The sequence below is a fragment of the Budorcas taxicolor genome, chromosome 14 (genome assembly GCF_023091745.1).
Source record: "Budorcas taxicolor isolate Tak-1 chromosome 14, Takin1.1, whole genome shotgun sequence".
NCBI classification, from domain to species: domain Eukaryota; kingdom Metazoa; phylum Chordata; class Mammalia; order Artiodactyla; family Bovidae; genus Budorcas; species Budorcas taxicolor.
In genome coordinates this window covers 46,838,994-46,856,136 of record NC_068923.1, presented here as the reverse complement: position 1 = coordinate 46,856,136, position 17,143 = coordinate 46,838,994, and the positions used below count along the sequence as shown (strand labels likewise).

The 17,143-nt window shown below is 39.9% G+C and overlaps 1 protein-coding gene across 1 annotated transcript in view; it reads left to right on the top strand.

The window, feature by feature from the left end:
* The window catches only part of SLCO5A1 (solute carrier organic anion transporter family member 5A1), a 142,625-nt gene that overhangs the window by 111,494 nt on the left and 13,988 nt on the right, over positions 1 to 17,143 (top strand). The window contains exon 5 of the mRNA XM_052651859.1: positions 3,463 to 3,661. Within this exon, the coding sequence (XP_052507819.1) occupies positions 3,463 to 3,661 (199 nt within the window). The remainder of the gene's footprint in view (positions 1 to 3,462; positions 3,662 to 17,143) is intronic.

The following is a 17,143-nucleotide window of genomic DNA, read 5'->3' as shown; positions in this document are numbered from 1 at the left end:
GGTGTTTTTCTTTCTGGCTTACTTCACTCTGTATAATAGGCTCCAGTCTTTTTAATCTCTTTGTGAGCGTATAACTATGCTTAAGTCCCCTGCATGTGTAAACAAACAAGCAAAATTCCCCAAGCCCCAGCTCTGCCTTGTTGTTCAGCTGCTCTTTGTGACCCCATAGACTAGCAGCATACCAGGCTTCCCTGTCCTTCGCCATCTCCCGAAGCTTGCTCAAACTCGGGTCCACTGAGTTGGTGATGTCATCCAACCATCTCATCCTCTGTGGCCCTCTTGTCCTCCTGCCGTCAATCTTTCTCAGCATCAGTGTCTTTTCCAATGAGTTGGCTGTTTGCATCAGGTGACCAAATTATTGGAGCTTCAGCTTCAGCATCAGTCCTTGCAATGAATATTCAGGGCCTCACTAACTCTAAACCCATGCCCCTTTTCCCTTTAGAGTCTGAATTCTACAAAGATTTGAATTCCAGTCTTTAAATCCTCATGACTGAAGGTTTAACCCATTGCAGCCTGGCTTCTGCCTTCATGGCGCCCTTAAATTGCTCTTAATGAGATCTCCTTTTAGGCTTCGTCTTCCTCTGCTCCTTCGACTTTATTCAGTCAGTAGAACAGAGGAAGATGCTCTTTTTGGAACATCCCATAAATGCCATGGATTCTGCCGCCAGTTCTAAATGCCCCGGACCGGCTCTTCCTGGGCTCCCAGCACAGGGACCACTGTGTGAGGTGTTTCTCCCTGCTTGTCCGTGGGCCCGTCACACTTGGCATGTCTACCATGGGGCTTTTGAGCTGCGCTCCTCCATGCCTTTTCTCCTTGTATTCTGGATCCTTGCCACATTCTGTGTGTCCCCGCTCCCTCTGCAGCTTGTGATTGTCAGTGTGGGTCCTGACCATGGCTAGCGTGGACCTTAGCAGTTTGCTCCTGACCAAGTGTCTGATGTTGACTGCATCTTCCAGCAGCAGTGATCTTTGTTGCACACACCTCCCATCCTCTCTAACCCTGGCTCAGAATTCCTCGGTGGCTTCCCATTGCCTAGAGATACACCCTGAGCTCCTCTCCATGATCCTTCGTGGTCTCGCTTGGCTTTACCCATGTGGGCTTGGTCTCTTGCCCAGGCCCTGCCTCGCCCCAGTAGCTTGCATTCCACAGTCCCATAACTAGAACTCTGAATCCGCAATTCTGCTCTGAGGTGGCAACCCACTCCAGTGTTCTTGCCTGGAAAATCCCATGGGCGGAGGAGCCTGGTAGGCTGCAGTCCATGGAGTCGCTAAGAGTCGGACACGACTGAGAGACTTCACTTTCGCTTTTCACTTTCATGCATTGGAGAAGGAGGTGGCAACCCACTCCAGTGTTCTTGCCTGGAGAATCCCAGGGACGGGGGAGCCTGGTGGGCTGCTGTCTCTGGGGTCGCACAGAGTCGGACACAACTGAAGCGACTTAGCAGCAGCAGCAGCAGCATGCCCCTTTGCACATATTTCCTTAGCATATTCTCTTTGTGCTGGCAGATTCTGTCTCATCTGCTGGGTGTCAGCTCAAATACTGCCACTTCTGTGAAGTCCTCCCTGCTTTCTCCCAGGGAAGACTCAGGTGCTTCTTCCCCTGTTTTCTCCCTGCTCTTGGTATAATTATCTTGTGCCTGCTTGCCCTCACTTGCTTCAGTCGTGTCCAAATCTTTTGCAATCGTGTGGACTGTAGCCTGCCAGGCTCTCTGTCCATGGGATTCTCCAGGCAAGAATACTGGAGTGGGTTACCAGGCTATCATACTGTAATTTGCTTTGTTTGTTTCTTTTTTAGATTAAAAGTTTCATGGGGCAAACAATATAACTAATTTTTTAGTTTTTTTTTAAACTGTGAAATCTAATGGACCCAGAAATGCTTTAATCAAACCTTAAATAACTTATATGTGGAGTCTAAAATATGATACAGGGAGTTCCCTGGCAGTCCAGTGATTAGGGTTTTGTCCTCCCACTGCAGGGAGCATGAGTTCAGTCCCTGGTCTGGGAAGTAAGTTCCTGCATGCTGCCTGGTGCAGCCAAAAAAAAAATATGAATCAAATGAGCTTATGTACAAAACAGAAAGAGACTCACAGACACAGCAAACAGATTTATGGCTACCAAAGGGTAAAGAGTTGAAGAGAGATGAAGAGGTTGGGATTAACATATATGCACTAGTATATATAAAGTAGATAAACAACAAGATCCTACTATGTAGCATAGGGGGAACCATATTAAAAATCCTGTAATAAACCATGATGGGAAAGAATATGAAAAAGAATCTATATATCTATATCTCTCCATGAACTGTAGCCTAACAGGTTCCTCTTTCCAAGGGATTTTTCAGGCAAGAATACTGGAGTGGGTTGCCATTTCCTTCTCCATCTCTATATACACATGTAACTGAATTACATTGCTCTAGCCTTGAAATTATCATGTTGTGAATTGACTATCCTTCAAAAAACCCCTTAGATATAATGAATAATCATAAAGTGAACCCTTGTGCAACGACTACCCAGGTCATGGGAAGGAGCATCTTCAGTTCTCCAGGAGCTCCTGTATCCAATCTGGATCCCATCCATCCCCCTACCATCTTGGCTGTTACAGCAGTTTTTACTTCCTGGCTTTTCTTCATAGTTGTGCTTCCTGTATATTCATTTCTAAACCAACATTTCGTTTTACCTGTTTTTGAACTTTTTATACAAATACAGGTAGGCTTTGTTTTTTGTTGTGTTTTACTTCATTGCAATGGTATGTAATTACATGCCTTAATTTTTATTATTGTAAAGCAGCATTTCAGTACATGAATTTACTCCATGCAGTGTATTTATTAATGGACGTTAGGCTTATTTCCAGTTTGGAGCTACTGTGGTGCTTAGATATCTTGTAAACTTCTTTTGGTCCCTGTGTGCATGAGTTTCTTCAGGGTATAGGTCTAGGAATGGACTTGCCTGTCGCAGGGTGTGTGCATCTTCACCAGATAATGCCAAACTGTCTTGCAAAGTATCTGTCACAATTTATATCCCACCAGCCATGCAGAGCATGCCCATTGCTCTGTATCTTATCCCTATATATGGTATTGTCAGACTTTTCAATTTTTACCAGTATGGTTTAGTGGCATATTCTTTCGTTGTGGCTTTAATTTGTATTTCCCTCTGAGAAAGAGGATGAGCATCTTTATATCTTAATGGGTCAGCAGAATTTCCTTCTTAGTGAAGAGCCATTTAAGTTTTGCTCACTTGCTTGCCTTTCTTTTTATGTCTTTGTTAAGTTTTGAACATTCTAGATATAATTCTTTGTTGAAAGTAAACTGTACTATAAAATCACAAACATTGAAGATTTATTGATTACAGTATTTTAAAAAATTCTTTGCCTTAGCACTAATAAGTAAGTAGAAACAGAATACTTAGAAAACAAAATTGTGTACATTACTTCAAATTAATTCTGTGCTTCCCTTCTTCTCTCCAGGCGTCATCATTGTCCCTAGTGCCGGTGTTGGCATTGTCCTGGGAGGCTACATTATAAAAAAATTGAAGCTTGGTGCAAGAGAATCTGCAAAACTAGCAATGATCTGCAGTGGTGTGTCTTTACTGTGCTTTTCAACCCTGTTTATTGTTGGATGTGAAAGTATCAATCTAGGGGGCATAAACATCCCCTACACGACAGGGTAAGTGTCTTGGAAGGGGGCATAAACATCCCCTACACGACAGGGTAAGACACTTGGAAAGTGTCTCCTCTCATCCTGGTTGTGATTCAGTTGCAAAACCCAGCGCTGCTTGGATCCCCGGGTCCGCCTTGTGCCCTTCCTTTGCACAGGGTTCACTGTGTCTCTGTCTCTGTCCTGGCAGTGCTGCACCCTCGATGGGCAGAGACCACGGTCTCTCAGTTATGTGTGTCTGTTTGGACCCTGGGCATATCTCCCATTGCATTTGGATCACAGTCCATGAGGAAGAAAGGCTTGTTGACTTAATGAAAACTGTTCTTTTTCTTTAATGTAAAGATTTGAATAGGTAATACATTCACATAATTTCAAAACAAAGTTCAGTGAAAATACAATGTACCTCAAGTCCTCTATCCCACTTCTCCCCAAAGACAAACCAGGGAGCCACTTTAATTCATTTCTTGTGTATCATTTCAAGGATATTCCTTATACAAGAAAGTGTGAATGTGTCTTTTCAGTGTTCCCTGATTTATATCCAAAAAGTAGCACCCTATACATACTTTTCTGGGCTTAATTTTTTTTAATGTAACAATATAGGTTGGAGATCTTTCTGTGTGAGTAATCATGTTGATGATGGTCAATGCATAGCTAACCCTTATGTTAACACTGTTACATGACAGGCATTCTTCTAACTGCTTTCTGTATATTAACTCATCTATCCTCACCAGCGGCACTAATTAGGTAGATACTGTTATCATCCTGATTTTACAGATGGCAAAACCAAGGTATACACACCTGTTCAGGCTGCGGTAAGTGAACACCATAGATTAGGTGACTTAGAAACAAGAGGAACTTATTTTTCACAGTTCCAGAGCTGGGAAGTCCAAGATCAAGGTGCTAGTAGATTCCATGTCTTGTGAGGGCCTGCTTCTTGGATCATCAATGGCTGTCTTTTGCTGTGTCCTCACATGGTGGAGGGGGTGAGGCTTCTCCTGAGGGTCCTTTTTATAAGGCTCTTACTAATTCCACTCGTAAGAGCCCCACCCTCATGACTGAATCACCTCCCAAAGATCTCAACTCCAAATACCATCAACATGGAGCATTAATTTTCAACACATGTGTTTTTCAGGGACCCAAACATTTGGTCTGTTGACTTAATGATCACAGGCAAGGATTACACAAGAAACATGTATAAAGCTCTCAGGTCTTCTGGCACAGAATAAGTGCTCAGAGATAAGTTAGCTATGGTTATTAGTCATCACTAATACATTAAGAATAATTTCCATCAAATTATTTTTACTGCAATTAGCAAACATAAATAGAATTTTTAAAATTTGTAAGAAAAACCCATCAGTCTCCTGATTAACCTTGCTTCCCATGGATGATAATTTAAAATTCTTTTTAGCTATCTCTTCTGGTATTTACCTCTGTATTTTTAAAGCATACTGTATAAATTAAGCAAACTGAGACATTATTTTTTACTTCCTGTCTTGGTAAATGAGAAGTTTAGCGTTTTCTTCCCAAGTTGCTCTCAAATTCTTTTTTGATATTTTCATGGTATGAGCATGACAGTATTGTTAGCAGCTGAGGTTCAAGCACTGTATCATGATTAGATTTCCTCTTTTGTACAGCAGTGAGTTTCCTGGAATTAAATCATCACTTTATTTTCATTTCCTTTGTTTTCTTTGAATTTGAATCTAGCTTCCCATATCCTCTGAAGACTCAAGAAATCTCAATGTTACTTTTTGCCCATCTGATGAACTCAGGAATACAGTCCCCCACCCCTTGGAGTCATTTGTATGGGATTTCTCTGGGACTGCTGCCCCACTTTCACCTGGGAATCCTAGATGCCTCTCTCTGTACTGATCCTTGGTTTTTTGGGATCTGTGAAGGTCTCTCTTTTGTCTTACTCCCTCATTTTATTAGAGCACATCTTCCAGTGGCTATAGGAAGCCTGTAAAGGTGGTTACTTTTTGAGATTTTTCATGAAATAGCCTTTTTAAAAAAAATTACGTTTTATTACCAAATTGGCTAGGTAAAAAATTTTGGATTGGATAAATCACTTTCACTAAAAAATCTTAAAGTTTTCATTCCATTGTTGTCTAATTTCTAATGCTGTTGTGGGAATTTTGGCCTTCCTTTTTCCCAGTCCTTGGTATGTGTCTTACTTTTCCTTCCTGGAAGTTTCTGTTTATTTCCAGTATTCCCAGATATCACCATGATACACTTTGGGGTGGATCTTTTTCTTTTCTTTTTTCTTTTTTTTATTGCTCTAAGCACTTGATGAACTTTAAATGTCTGGAGATCATGTTTTTCATTTCCATTTTTAACTTTTTAAAAAAATTCAGTGTTGATATTTTCTCCCCCACAGTTTTTTTTTTCCTCTCTTATTCCTCCTTCACTGATTCTCTCATTTTCTTAATCTTTACAGCTTATTTTATATCTAATTTTGGTCCTGTTTTTTGGGAAAGATTTCTTCAACTTTATTTTCCTAGCCTTCTGCTGAATTCTTTTTTAAAGCTATTGTGGTTTTTAGTTTCCAAAGTTCTCTCTTGATGTTTGTTCCCTACTCCTAGTCTTCTTGCTTCAATGGATGGGATAGCTTCTCTTATTTCTGCAACATTATTTAGAGTTTCTTTTCCTTCCTGAATTGTCTGTATCCTCTGAGTGCTTGCTTTCTATTTTGCTATCTCCCTTCTGTTGAAAGTTTCCCTCAAATTTCAAGCCAGCCTGAGCTTTCTCTCAGTATTAAAAAGTGTGAATTTAAAAGGCTGAGAAGTAGGGCTCTGTGTCTGAAGGTAGGGCTTGTCGTTTGGTGGATCTCACCACAGGGTACATGCAGGGAGACAGCTGGCATTTTCACTGTGGTGTTTGCTGTCAGAACCTGAAGTCTTACTTCTGAGGTGCTTCAACTCCTCAAGAGAAGGATACTCCTGTCTCTTGGCTGGGGCTGTGTTGTGGTGGGTTCAGGGTTTTAAGCCCAGCTGCTAGGCATTCTAGAGCTCAGGGTGAGGTGGTGACTGAATGGGGCCCAGGACCTACTGTTCATTTTGCAAATGAATTTTATTGAATTCCTCTATCATGATCCTAGCATCTCACCAAAGGGCTCCTTCATGTGGTGCTCTTAAGTACAGAGACTGGTTCATTTCCCTCAGAAAATAGAGGGATGGAGGAAGAAGTAGTCATCTGCTAAGTAGGTCAGGAAAGGGAATCTGCTCAAAACTGTATCATATTTGGACCATGAATTTCTTGTGTTGTTTGTCTTTGAGTTCCAAAGGCCTGTTCTTTCTCCTACTAAGGACCTTTATCTTGCCCGTATATATAAGTTCTCAATTATACTTTCTGGTTCATTAAATCCTTCTTTTTCCAGAAACTCTCCATAATCTTGTTTCAGCTGGACTGAATGCTCTTTTGCATAACTTATTTCCATGAACTTCCTTTCATAGATCTCAGTTGTACCCACTGGTAGTTGTCTATGTAGTTATTTATTTGTTAACTCTTCTTTCTGCCAGAAAAAAGTCCTTGGATAACTTCCTAGGGAAGGGTTCATGGTAAGAAAAGCTTTCTCAATCCGTAAGTTTATTAACATGTCTTTATTATTCTTTCACATTTAAATGGTAGTTAGAGTGGGTATAGAATTATAGGTTAAATATTTGTTTTTCTGAGAACTTTTAAACCATTGTTTGGCCATCTAGTGTTTTTATTTATTCATTTATTTTTGAGTTGCGCTGGGTCTTTGCTGCAAGTGGGCTTTCTCTAGTTGCGGTGAGCAGGGACTACGCTGTGTTGAGTTGCACAGGCTCCTCATTGTGGTGGCTTCTCTTGTTGTGGAGCACAGGCTCTAGGGCGCATGGATCCAGTACTTGCTGCTCATGTGCTTTAATTGCCCTTGGCATGTGGAATCTTCCCAGCGCAAGGACTGAACCCATGTCCCCTGCCTTGGCAGGTGGATGCTTATCCACTGTACCACCAGGGAAGTGCCTATTATCTGTCATTTAATGCTGCAGATACTTAACAAATTAAATTTCAATCCAAGTTCTCATCTCTCTGTGACCAGCTTTTGTTTGGAAGTTTTGAGGATATTTTGCATTCAAGGTGTTTTGAAATTTCATAAGGAATGCTCTGCCCTGTAATTTTGCCTTGAGAATGTCACCTTCTCAGAGAGACATTCCCCCTCCTGTCCAATCTAAAGAGCTCACTCCCCCCTTATCGTTTATCATATCACCTCTCTTTAGTTTCCTCATAGCACTTGCCACTATCTGAAATTATCTTGTTTACTTGCTTTCCTGTTGTCTTTTTTTCTCTGAAATATTAGCTTCTTGAGGACAGTTACGATAGTTGCCTACATAACATTTGCAGCCTCATTCTACAACAGGGCTTCCTGGTAGCTCAGCTGGTAAAGAATCTGCCTACAATGCTAGAGTCCTAGGTTCAATCCATGGGTTGGGAAGATCCCCTTGAGAAGGTAATGGCTACCCACTCCAGTATTCTGGCCTGGAGAATTTCATGGATCTATAGTCCATGGGGTTGCAAAGAGTTGGACATGACTGAGTGACTTTCACTAAAAAAAAAAAATGCATCTGCAACAGTGTTTGTTGAATGAATGAGTGAATGGATGCATGAATGTCTTGGCCTAGGGCTTTGTTCATTCATTGTATTAGATACTCTTGGAACTCTTCTAATCTAACACATGTCTTTTTAATTTCTTTTTTTTTTTTTACCTCAGGTAGATTTTCATCAATATCTTTAACTCATTCTCTCCTCTTCATTTTTCCCATGTTTTCCAGGGCACCTATTATTCAGATGTTGGAACTTATAGACTGGTTGCCTGTATGTTTAATTTGTTTTCTCCTATTTCATATGCTGTTTTCTATGATATTTCTCCAAAGCTGATTTTTATTTTTTATGTAAACTTAAAATTTTGAGAATAATTTTTCTCATTGTTGTATTGTGAGTGTTCCTTTTTCATAACATCCTGATGTTATTTTAACAAGAGTAATATCTTCTCAGATCTCTCTGTTCATATAATTCCAATTTTTTAACTTTGTTTCTTTGACTTATATTTTATCATTTAATTTTTTTTTTATTTTGGAAATTAGTAACTGTTTTAATAATTATGCTGTGGGCCTCATGGGCTATCTATTACTGGGTAAATGGTATTTCTACATACAAATTTGTTTTTATTCTATGGCTTGCTTCATTTTTTAATGTAAAACAAAAACATTCCTGAAATCTATTATTATCAACTACTTATAAATCTGAGTTCAACCTTTTGCTATTCAATATCTATTATTTAAGGTCAAGAGGAGAAAGGGGTGACAGAGGATGAGATGGTTGGATGGCATCACTGACTCAATGGACATGAGTTTGAGCAAACTCCGGGAGACAGTGAAGGACAGGGAAGCCTGGTGTGCTGCAGTTCATGGGATCTCAGAAAGTCAGACATGATTTAGTGACTGAACAAAAAAAACAATCTATTATTTAATTTCTACATTCCCATTATATCCAAATTTTTAAAAATTGAAATATAATTGATTTACAATGCTGTATTAGTTTCAAAGTGATTCAAAGTGAAAGTGAAGTTGCTCAGTCGTGTCTGACTCTTTGCGACCCGTGGACTGTAGCCCACCAAGCTCCTCCGTCCATGGGATTCTCCAGGCAAGAATACTGGAGTGGGTTGCCATTTCCTTCTCCATATCATTTAATTTTAAAGGTCAATTTTTCTGTTTGTTTACTCTAGGTTTTACAGGTTGACAAGACTCATCTAGCATCATTCAGGTTATATGTCCCCTTCTCTTCCCCACCTCCTTTCATGCAAGAATGAGGGAATTTTATTCTGGGTTGTCTATATCTAAGGTAGAAGCTTAACTCTTAAAATGTTTTCCTATTTCTTTTGAAGAAGAGCTTTTTGATGAATTTCAGAGCTCTGCATTGGGGATGCAGGTATGTGGATATGAGAATGGAAAGGCCCACTGATTCAGTTTTTTTCCCTCAGATCTCCAGTGAGTCCCATTGTTTTCAGCTTTGTGGTTGGATTTTGGCTGCTGTTGGATTTGGGTTCATAGCTTTGTAGAGATTCCATGGGGTAGGCTGGCTTCTCTCCAAGGTGATATCTGCTCATTTCACAGGACCCTTTGCTTATCCACTTGAGTCTGGTGTCACTCTTTCCATTTCTTTTTGCAAGCTCGATCCTTTTTCATCATACTTACTTTTAAGTGCTTTCTCAGAAGAGATGGAAGGCAGATTCCATGTCTTATCTGCTTTTAAATTGCAAGTCCCCTCAAGACTTCTAAAGCTTTTGCTTAAACCCACATTAGTCTGGCCAATCCTGAATTAACTGATTCTGGACTCCCCAGCACTACTGGGAAAAAATTATATAATTGTGCTGATTGGCTCCATTACAAATTTATGAGTTCCATTCTTAGCAGGCCCTCATCTTTGCTGAGCAATCCATTTACTTGGCCCTAGTCAGCTTCCTCTCCTATGCCCTGCATTGGTGGTTCCATTTTAAAAAATTTCTTTCTTCAAATTTTTTACCTTAACCTTACCTTGCTTTTCTTGTCAGACAACCCAGTGTGCCTTATTAGTGAGAAAACTGAGGTCCCAAGAAAGAATTCCTTGAATTTGTCTCCCCTCTCGTTCCTTGGTCAAAGGTAGTATTATTTTCAAAGGCAAGTACTTGTACCATCGTTTCCTAGCTGTGTGACCTTGTAAAAAATAATCTAATATTGTTGACTCTTGGTTTCCTCGTATATAAAATGGAATTAATGTCATTCATACCTGGTTGTAAGCATAATTAAAGTAAAACACATGTGATTGAAAGAATTAAAATACTGCAGAAGTGTAACAAATGAAAAGTCAATGTTTCCTTCCTCCATCCTGAACCTCTAGTTTGAAGCATTTAAATATTATAAACAAATGTTTGTAGCTTTGATATTGAGAATTATGTACAGGAAGATATTTCCCAGAATCCAGCACTTAGTATATGTTGAAAAAAGTTAGTTTCTTGGCTTTACTGCCTTCCTTTCTAGATTACGCAAAGCAATTCTTTTTTTTTTTTTTTCCCCTATTTGAAAGATTAACGAATGTCTGGCACCTACCTTTGTGCTGGGACATTACTTAAATAGTGATGCTGAAATTAGTAAGATGTAAATAAACATTGTAATTATCTAAATCCATGACTTATGGTATACTTTTTCTCATTTAATTGTATTCAACAAAGAGAAACTTGATTAGAGTGCCAGGGATTGCTGCAAGGGTCCATTCATTCTAGTATTTGCAGCCTGACTTCATCAAAATTTATTAAATTGGTGGAAGAAAAACCCAGTTTCCTTGGAGAATTCCTCTGGTTCCCCAAATACTTCTAGGAAGAGAATTAAAGTTGAATGGGTGGTACAGCTGCACAGGTTTGACACTTTCAGACACTTTGTGTGAAGAATCATGGGGCCCTTTCTCCATACAGGGAATGGGCTACATTTCAACCTCTCCTTGCTCCCTTGGCTGGGTGCTTTTGTGCAGTGCACAACATGTTCATCAGTACATGGTTGGCCTGCCTAGTAAAAACAGCTGTGCTTGATTTTGAGCTTGCATGTGGGATTTTTCTCCTTTAGAGCTGATAGAGAGATGAAGGGAGTGGTAGTGAAGAGAGGAGCCCTTGTTAGACACCCGTTGGGCTCAGGGATGGTGATTGGCAGTCGTACATATCTTTTCTATACACTGCCTACTATATCACTTTGCTGTATATGTTATTAGCAACATGTTTCAGTTAAAGAAACCAAGGCTTAGAGAGTCAACGATTTGACCAAAGTCATCAGTTAATAATGAGTGGAACAGAATGAAACCAGATTATCTATTTTAGAGCTGTTGTCCTTTCTGAGCCGTACACTGAGGTGCTGTTTCACACTTTGCATTCCATGTAGGCACATATCTGAGTGCACACATCACCTCTTTACTCAGAAAACTGTAGAGAACGCATCCGTTTCTTTCACTAGTGTACCACTACATGGCCTTGCCGCATCCTCACTGTGTGAGTATGGCAGATTAATCATCTCTGCGCTCGGTTTCCACATCTTTAGGGTGAGGACGTGGATAGTATTAACACTGTTGAATTGCTCTGAAGATTGAATAAGGTACTTGGCAAATTCCTTAACCTCTCTGTACCTCAATTTCCTCATAGTTAAGGTGGGCTAATAATAGTAACGATCTCTTAAAATTATAGAGAGGCTAAAATGGAATAAAACCTACAATAATAAGCAATTGTTAAATAATTCTTTGATGTTATTTTTATCATTTTAAATAGGAGGAGAAAGGGATTCAGAGGGATAAAATAACTTGCTTAAAGTCACACAACTAGAAAATGATAGAGCTAGGATTTGGATTTTGAATGTGATGTTTTTGCTTATTAAACTGTCCAGAAAGAAGAAAAGAAACATAAAGAAGGAAGCACAATATAAAAAGCCAATTCCATTTATTAAGGTTTGTATGACAAGCTCCAGGCTCACCAACATGGTGAATTTTCTGACATTAAAGTAGTGAATGACTAACCCATCTTTGAATTAGCATCGAGTACTCAAGAGATACCTAAGTTCCTGGGATGCAGCTGGGATGTTTTAGGAGGATGAACTTTTCCTGTTGAGCCTAAATGGAGTCACTGTTTTGTTTGTTTGTTTATTTGTAGAATGAACCTGATGTGTTATTAGTGGTTCCCTTAGAAAATTCAGATTTGATAGCCAAGATGTAGAGACAACCTCAATGGCCCATCAATGGATGAATAAAATGTCATAGAAATATTTATAATATATAAATGTCTATACATATAATGGAAAATGATTCAGCCTTTAAAGTGAAATTCTGTAATATGCGACAGAATGGATGAATCTTGAGTGCATTATGCTAAGTGAAATAAAGAATCAGAGAGACAAATATTGTGCAATTCCACTTACAGGAAGTATCTAAAATAGTTAAATTCATAGAATGAAAATGCAGAATAGTGGTTGCCAGGGTCTGGGTGAGGGGGAAATATGGAGTTACTAATCAATGGAAACCACATTTCAATAAAGCAAGATGAATAAGCTCTAATGTTGATGATGCCAAAAGGAGGCAAGCCCACTTCACTAAATGGCCCTGGACAATCCTTCCCACCGCACAAAACATCAGGTCTCCAATTTCCTTTATCTTCTGAATTTAGAGAGAAGTGTCTTTACAAGGGGATTCCCTGGTAGCTCAGTGGTAAAGAACCTGTCTGCCAAGTAGGAGCAGGCGGGTTCACTGCCTGGGTCAGGAAGATCCTGGAGAAGGGAATGGCAACCCACTCCACTATTCTTGCCTGGGAAATCCCATGGACAGAAGAGCCTGGCAGGCTACAGTCCATGGGGTCACAAAGAGTCAGACACTACTGAGTGCTCACTGATGCACACGCATCTTTATGAGACAGACAGACACTGAAAACTGCTAAACTTTGGTCCAAATACTCCGTGTGTTTGCTGGTCATTTAAACAGTAATTTTAACCTTGTCATTCCATATAGATCCTATTAAAGATTTATTGACTTCCCTTCAAAATAAGTCTTCATTTTTCTAAAAACAGTACCGACAAAAAAAGTGAGTAAGCTCTAGACATCTGCTGTATAGCTTTAGTCAACGATTCTGTATTGTACACTTAAAATTTTGTTAAGAGGGTAGATATCTCATGTTAAGTGTTCTAACCCCAAGAAGGCAAAATTGAAGGTAAAAAAAAATTCAGATTTGAGAGTGTGATCGTTTTTCATCACGAAAGATCCTAGTAGCTCTAGATAGTATCCTGGCCCACTTCTAACTCAAGTAATTACATCTGCTTCCCCAGCACTCAAAATGTCCCTGCAGTTTTAATTAAGAAATGGGGTTTGCTTTCCCTCTGTGTCACTGAACTGTGTTTCACGCAGGTGTGTCCTAGTCATTTTGTAGCCAAAAGAGTGAAAACTGTAGCTTAAGCAATACTTTGTGTGTGTATACTCACTCAGTCGTGTCAGACTCTTTGTGATTCCCATGGGCTCTAGCCCACCAGGTTCCTCTGTCCATGGAGTTCTCTAGGCAAGAATACTGGAGTGGGTTACCATTTCCTACTCCAAACCAATACTTCATATAAACACATTGTATAGTGTGAGTTACTTGCTCTTTACCTTCAAAAATGTGTTCAAATGAGGTTAAGTCTGATGTCCATTTACAAAATTTTTCAACAGTACTAAGTCTGATAAATCACTTAATAATTCTTGCCTTATTATCTTTCGTCAATGTCATATTTTTGAACTTAAACTAAAGTCTATTATATCATCTTCTGATTTTGAGACTTGTTTTCTAGGGATGATTTCTTGAGCTATGACATGATGAAGAAGCATTTTCTATTTTCTGAGTTCAGCAGTGACTGTTGGATGGAGTGGGTGTGCCTGCCCACAGGTCCAAAATCTCAGGGACTGGGGTATTCTCCTGAAGTTACTTCTCTTAATATAGTTTCATTGTGCCGAGGTTAAGACTATAGAAATTAAATACAGTCTGTTAATTCAGATCTTTGCTGAAAGGTATATTTCATCATCTTTGTCACCACTCCTGAACTTGCCATCCTGCCACTATTTATTTTAAATATTTTTATTTAATTGGAGAATAGTTGATTTATAGTGTTGTGCTAATCTCTGCTGTACAGCGAAGTGACTCACTTACACACCTATAAATGTTTTTAAAAGCATTCCTTTCCATTATGGTTTATCACAGGATATTGAATCAGCATAGAGAACAGACTTGTGGTAGCCAAGGGGGAGGTGGTGGGGGAGGAGTGGACGGGGAGTGGGGGTGGACGGGGAGTTGGGGATTAGCAGATGCAAACGATCTTGTACAGAATGGATAAACAACAAGGTCCTACTGTATAGCACAAAGGAGCATATTCAACACACTGCCACTATTTAGATAGTATTATTCTACTACCGGCCCTTGGGTGACTAGCATTTCTAGTCAGCGCATTCCTGATTTCTCTTAACTAAACCATTCAGACAGTTTAATGCTCTAAAGTTTTTTTTTTCTATTGCTTTTTTTGGGGGTGCCATTCCAGATCTTTTATCTATTATAACTAATTTTAAAGGAAATTCCTCAAAAATAGAGAACAGTTTACTTAAAGGATCTTATATATGTCTATGTATAGGTATATGTATTTCTGGTTATCTTGAGTGAGTGAGTGAAGTTGTGTCCAACTCTTTGCGACCCCATGGACTGTAGCCCACCAGGCTCCTCCATCCATGGAATTTTCTAGGCAAGAGTACTGGAGTGGGTTGCCATTTCCTTCTTCAGGCGATCTTCCTGACTCAGGGATTGAACTCTGGGTCTCACACATTGCAGGCAGACGCTTTACCGTCTGAGCCACCAGGGAATCCTCTGGTTATCTTGGCTACTTCTATTATTAGACCTACAGTTAATTTCTAGCTGCAAGTATGTGATTTTATCTATTTTTGGCTCTACTTGGGAGATACAAACCCAATTTGTTTTCATTTTAAGAGTATCGAGAGGGTAAAAAATACAGCAGATTTTCTTTCCAGTGAGTTTTTAAGTTTTGTGACTGAGATCTAAAAATATCGTAGGAACTCTATAAAACTATATAACATCTGTTTAAGCACACTAAACCTGAACCTATGACTATTGTTAAACTCAGGACTAAATTTGCCATTTATAACCTCATATTAACATAGTCAATAGAGAATGTTTATCATGTAATGTTAGCAGGAAAAACAGAATTTAGAACACTCTGAAATCATGATAACAATATGTTATTAACATTAATTTGTATGCCAACTGAAAAAACAGTGAAAGAAGGTAATACACTAACCGCGTAATGGTGGATGTTTCTGGATTATAGCATTACTGTGTGAGTTTAATTTCATCTTTCAGTCCTTTTGTATTTTCCAAAATTTCTGCAATGAATATGTATTACTTTAAAAATAAAGGCATTTCAAAACGTTATACAGAGGATACATCATTTTATTAAAAGTTATTCTGGATTTAAAGAGATGGTTTGTATAAGTTGTAGTGTTTTATATGTAAATTTCTAGTTACACCTGGTTTGAATTTGTTAACTACGAAGCTAAAAGAAGCTTTAACAATAAAAAGAATGACTGTGTACAGTAATGGTCTTTTATGACTGTAGTTCTTGGGGAAGTATAAGCTATCCATGTGAATTATCTCATTTTCTTCTGTGTTGATTATGTCTCTCTTGCCTCCTGTAGGCAAGAGGGGCATTGACAGCCATTGACTCTTAGGTTTGGCTCAAGGGTCAGGTGGTCCAGTTGGTAAAGAATGCGCCTGCCAACACAGGAGTCACAAGAGATGTGGGTTCTATCCTTGGGTCGGGAAGATCCCCTGGAGTAGGAAATGGCAACCCACTCCAGTATTTGTGCCTGGAAAAATTCCATGAATAGAGGAGCTTGGCGGGCTACAGTCCATGGGGTTGCGAAGAGTCAGACAAGTCTGAGCTCACGCTTGTGTGCACATGCACACACACACACACGCACCCCCCCCCACACACACGCACACCCCCCCCCCCCCCACACACACACAGAGTTACTAAATATTAGGCAGGAAACTGGATCCCCATCTGAGTGAGTGAGTGAAGTCGCTCAGTCGTGTCCGACTCTTTGCGACCCCCTGGACTATAACCTACCTACCAGGCTCCTCCCTCCATGGGATTCTCCAGGCAAGAGTACTGGAGTGGGTTGCCATTTCCTTCTCCAGGGGATCTTCCCTACCCAGGAAACGAACCTAGGAGACGGTTTAACCTTTGAGCCACCAAGGAAGCCCTAGTTTTCCAATATTTCTCAGTAGGAGTAGGTGAGAAAACGACATCTTTTTTTTAAAAAAAGAAAATCATCACGAAGGCCTTTTGTGCTCTTTGTGCTACTTTTCTTCCTTCCGGCTTCTGCCCTGTCTAGATAAAGAAAGCACACCAACATCGCAGTGCCTGTTATATGCTAGGAACACGCTGGACCCTGGACATCTATTTACTCATCTAATCTTCCACAAGAACCCTGGCATATGGATAGCCTGATCCTTATTACACAAATGAAATCTCTCTAGATTTGTTTGTGGTGCTTGAGAATTGTGGATATGGAGTTGAACCCACTCTTATATTTTGGTCTTGCCACACAGCTTGTGAGATCTTAGTTCCCTGACCAGGGATTAAACCTGTCTTCAGCAGTGAAAGTACGGTGGTCCTAACAACTGGACCGCCAGGGAATTCCCTAAACCAGTTCCTGACTCTTAACGCTTAGGCACAGTGAGAACTAAGTGCCAGGAAAGCCACAGTAGAGGAAGAAGGAGCAGAACGCTCAAGCTGAAGTGTGGCCACTTACACAGAACTGTTGTTCAGTCACTCAGTAATGTCCAACTCTTTGAGACCTCATGGACTCAGAGAGCCCTGTCCTGCACCATCGCCCGAAGCCTGCTTAAACTCACGTCCATTGAGTCAGTGATGCCAT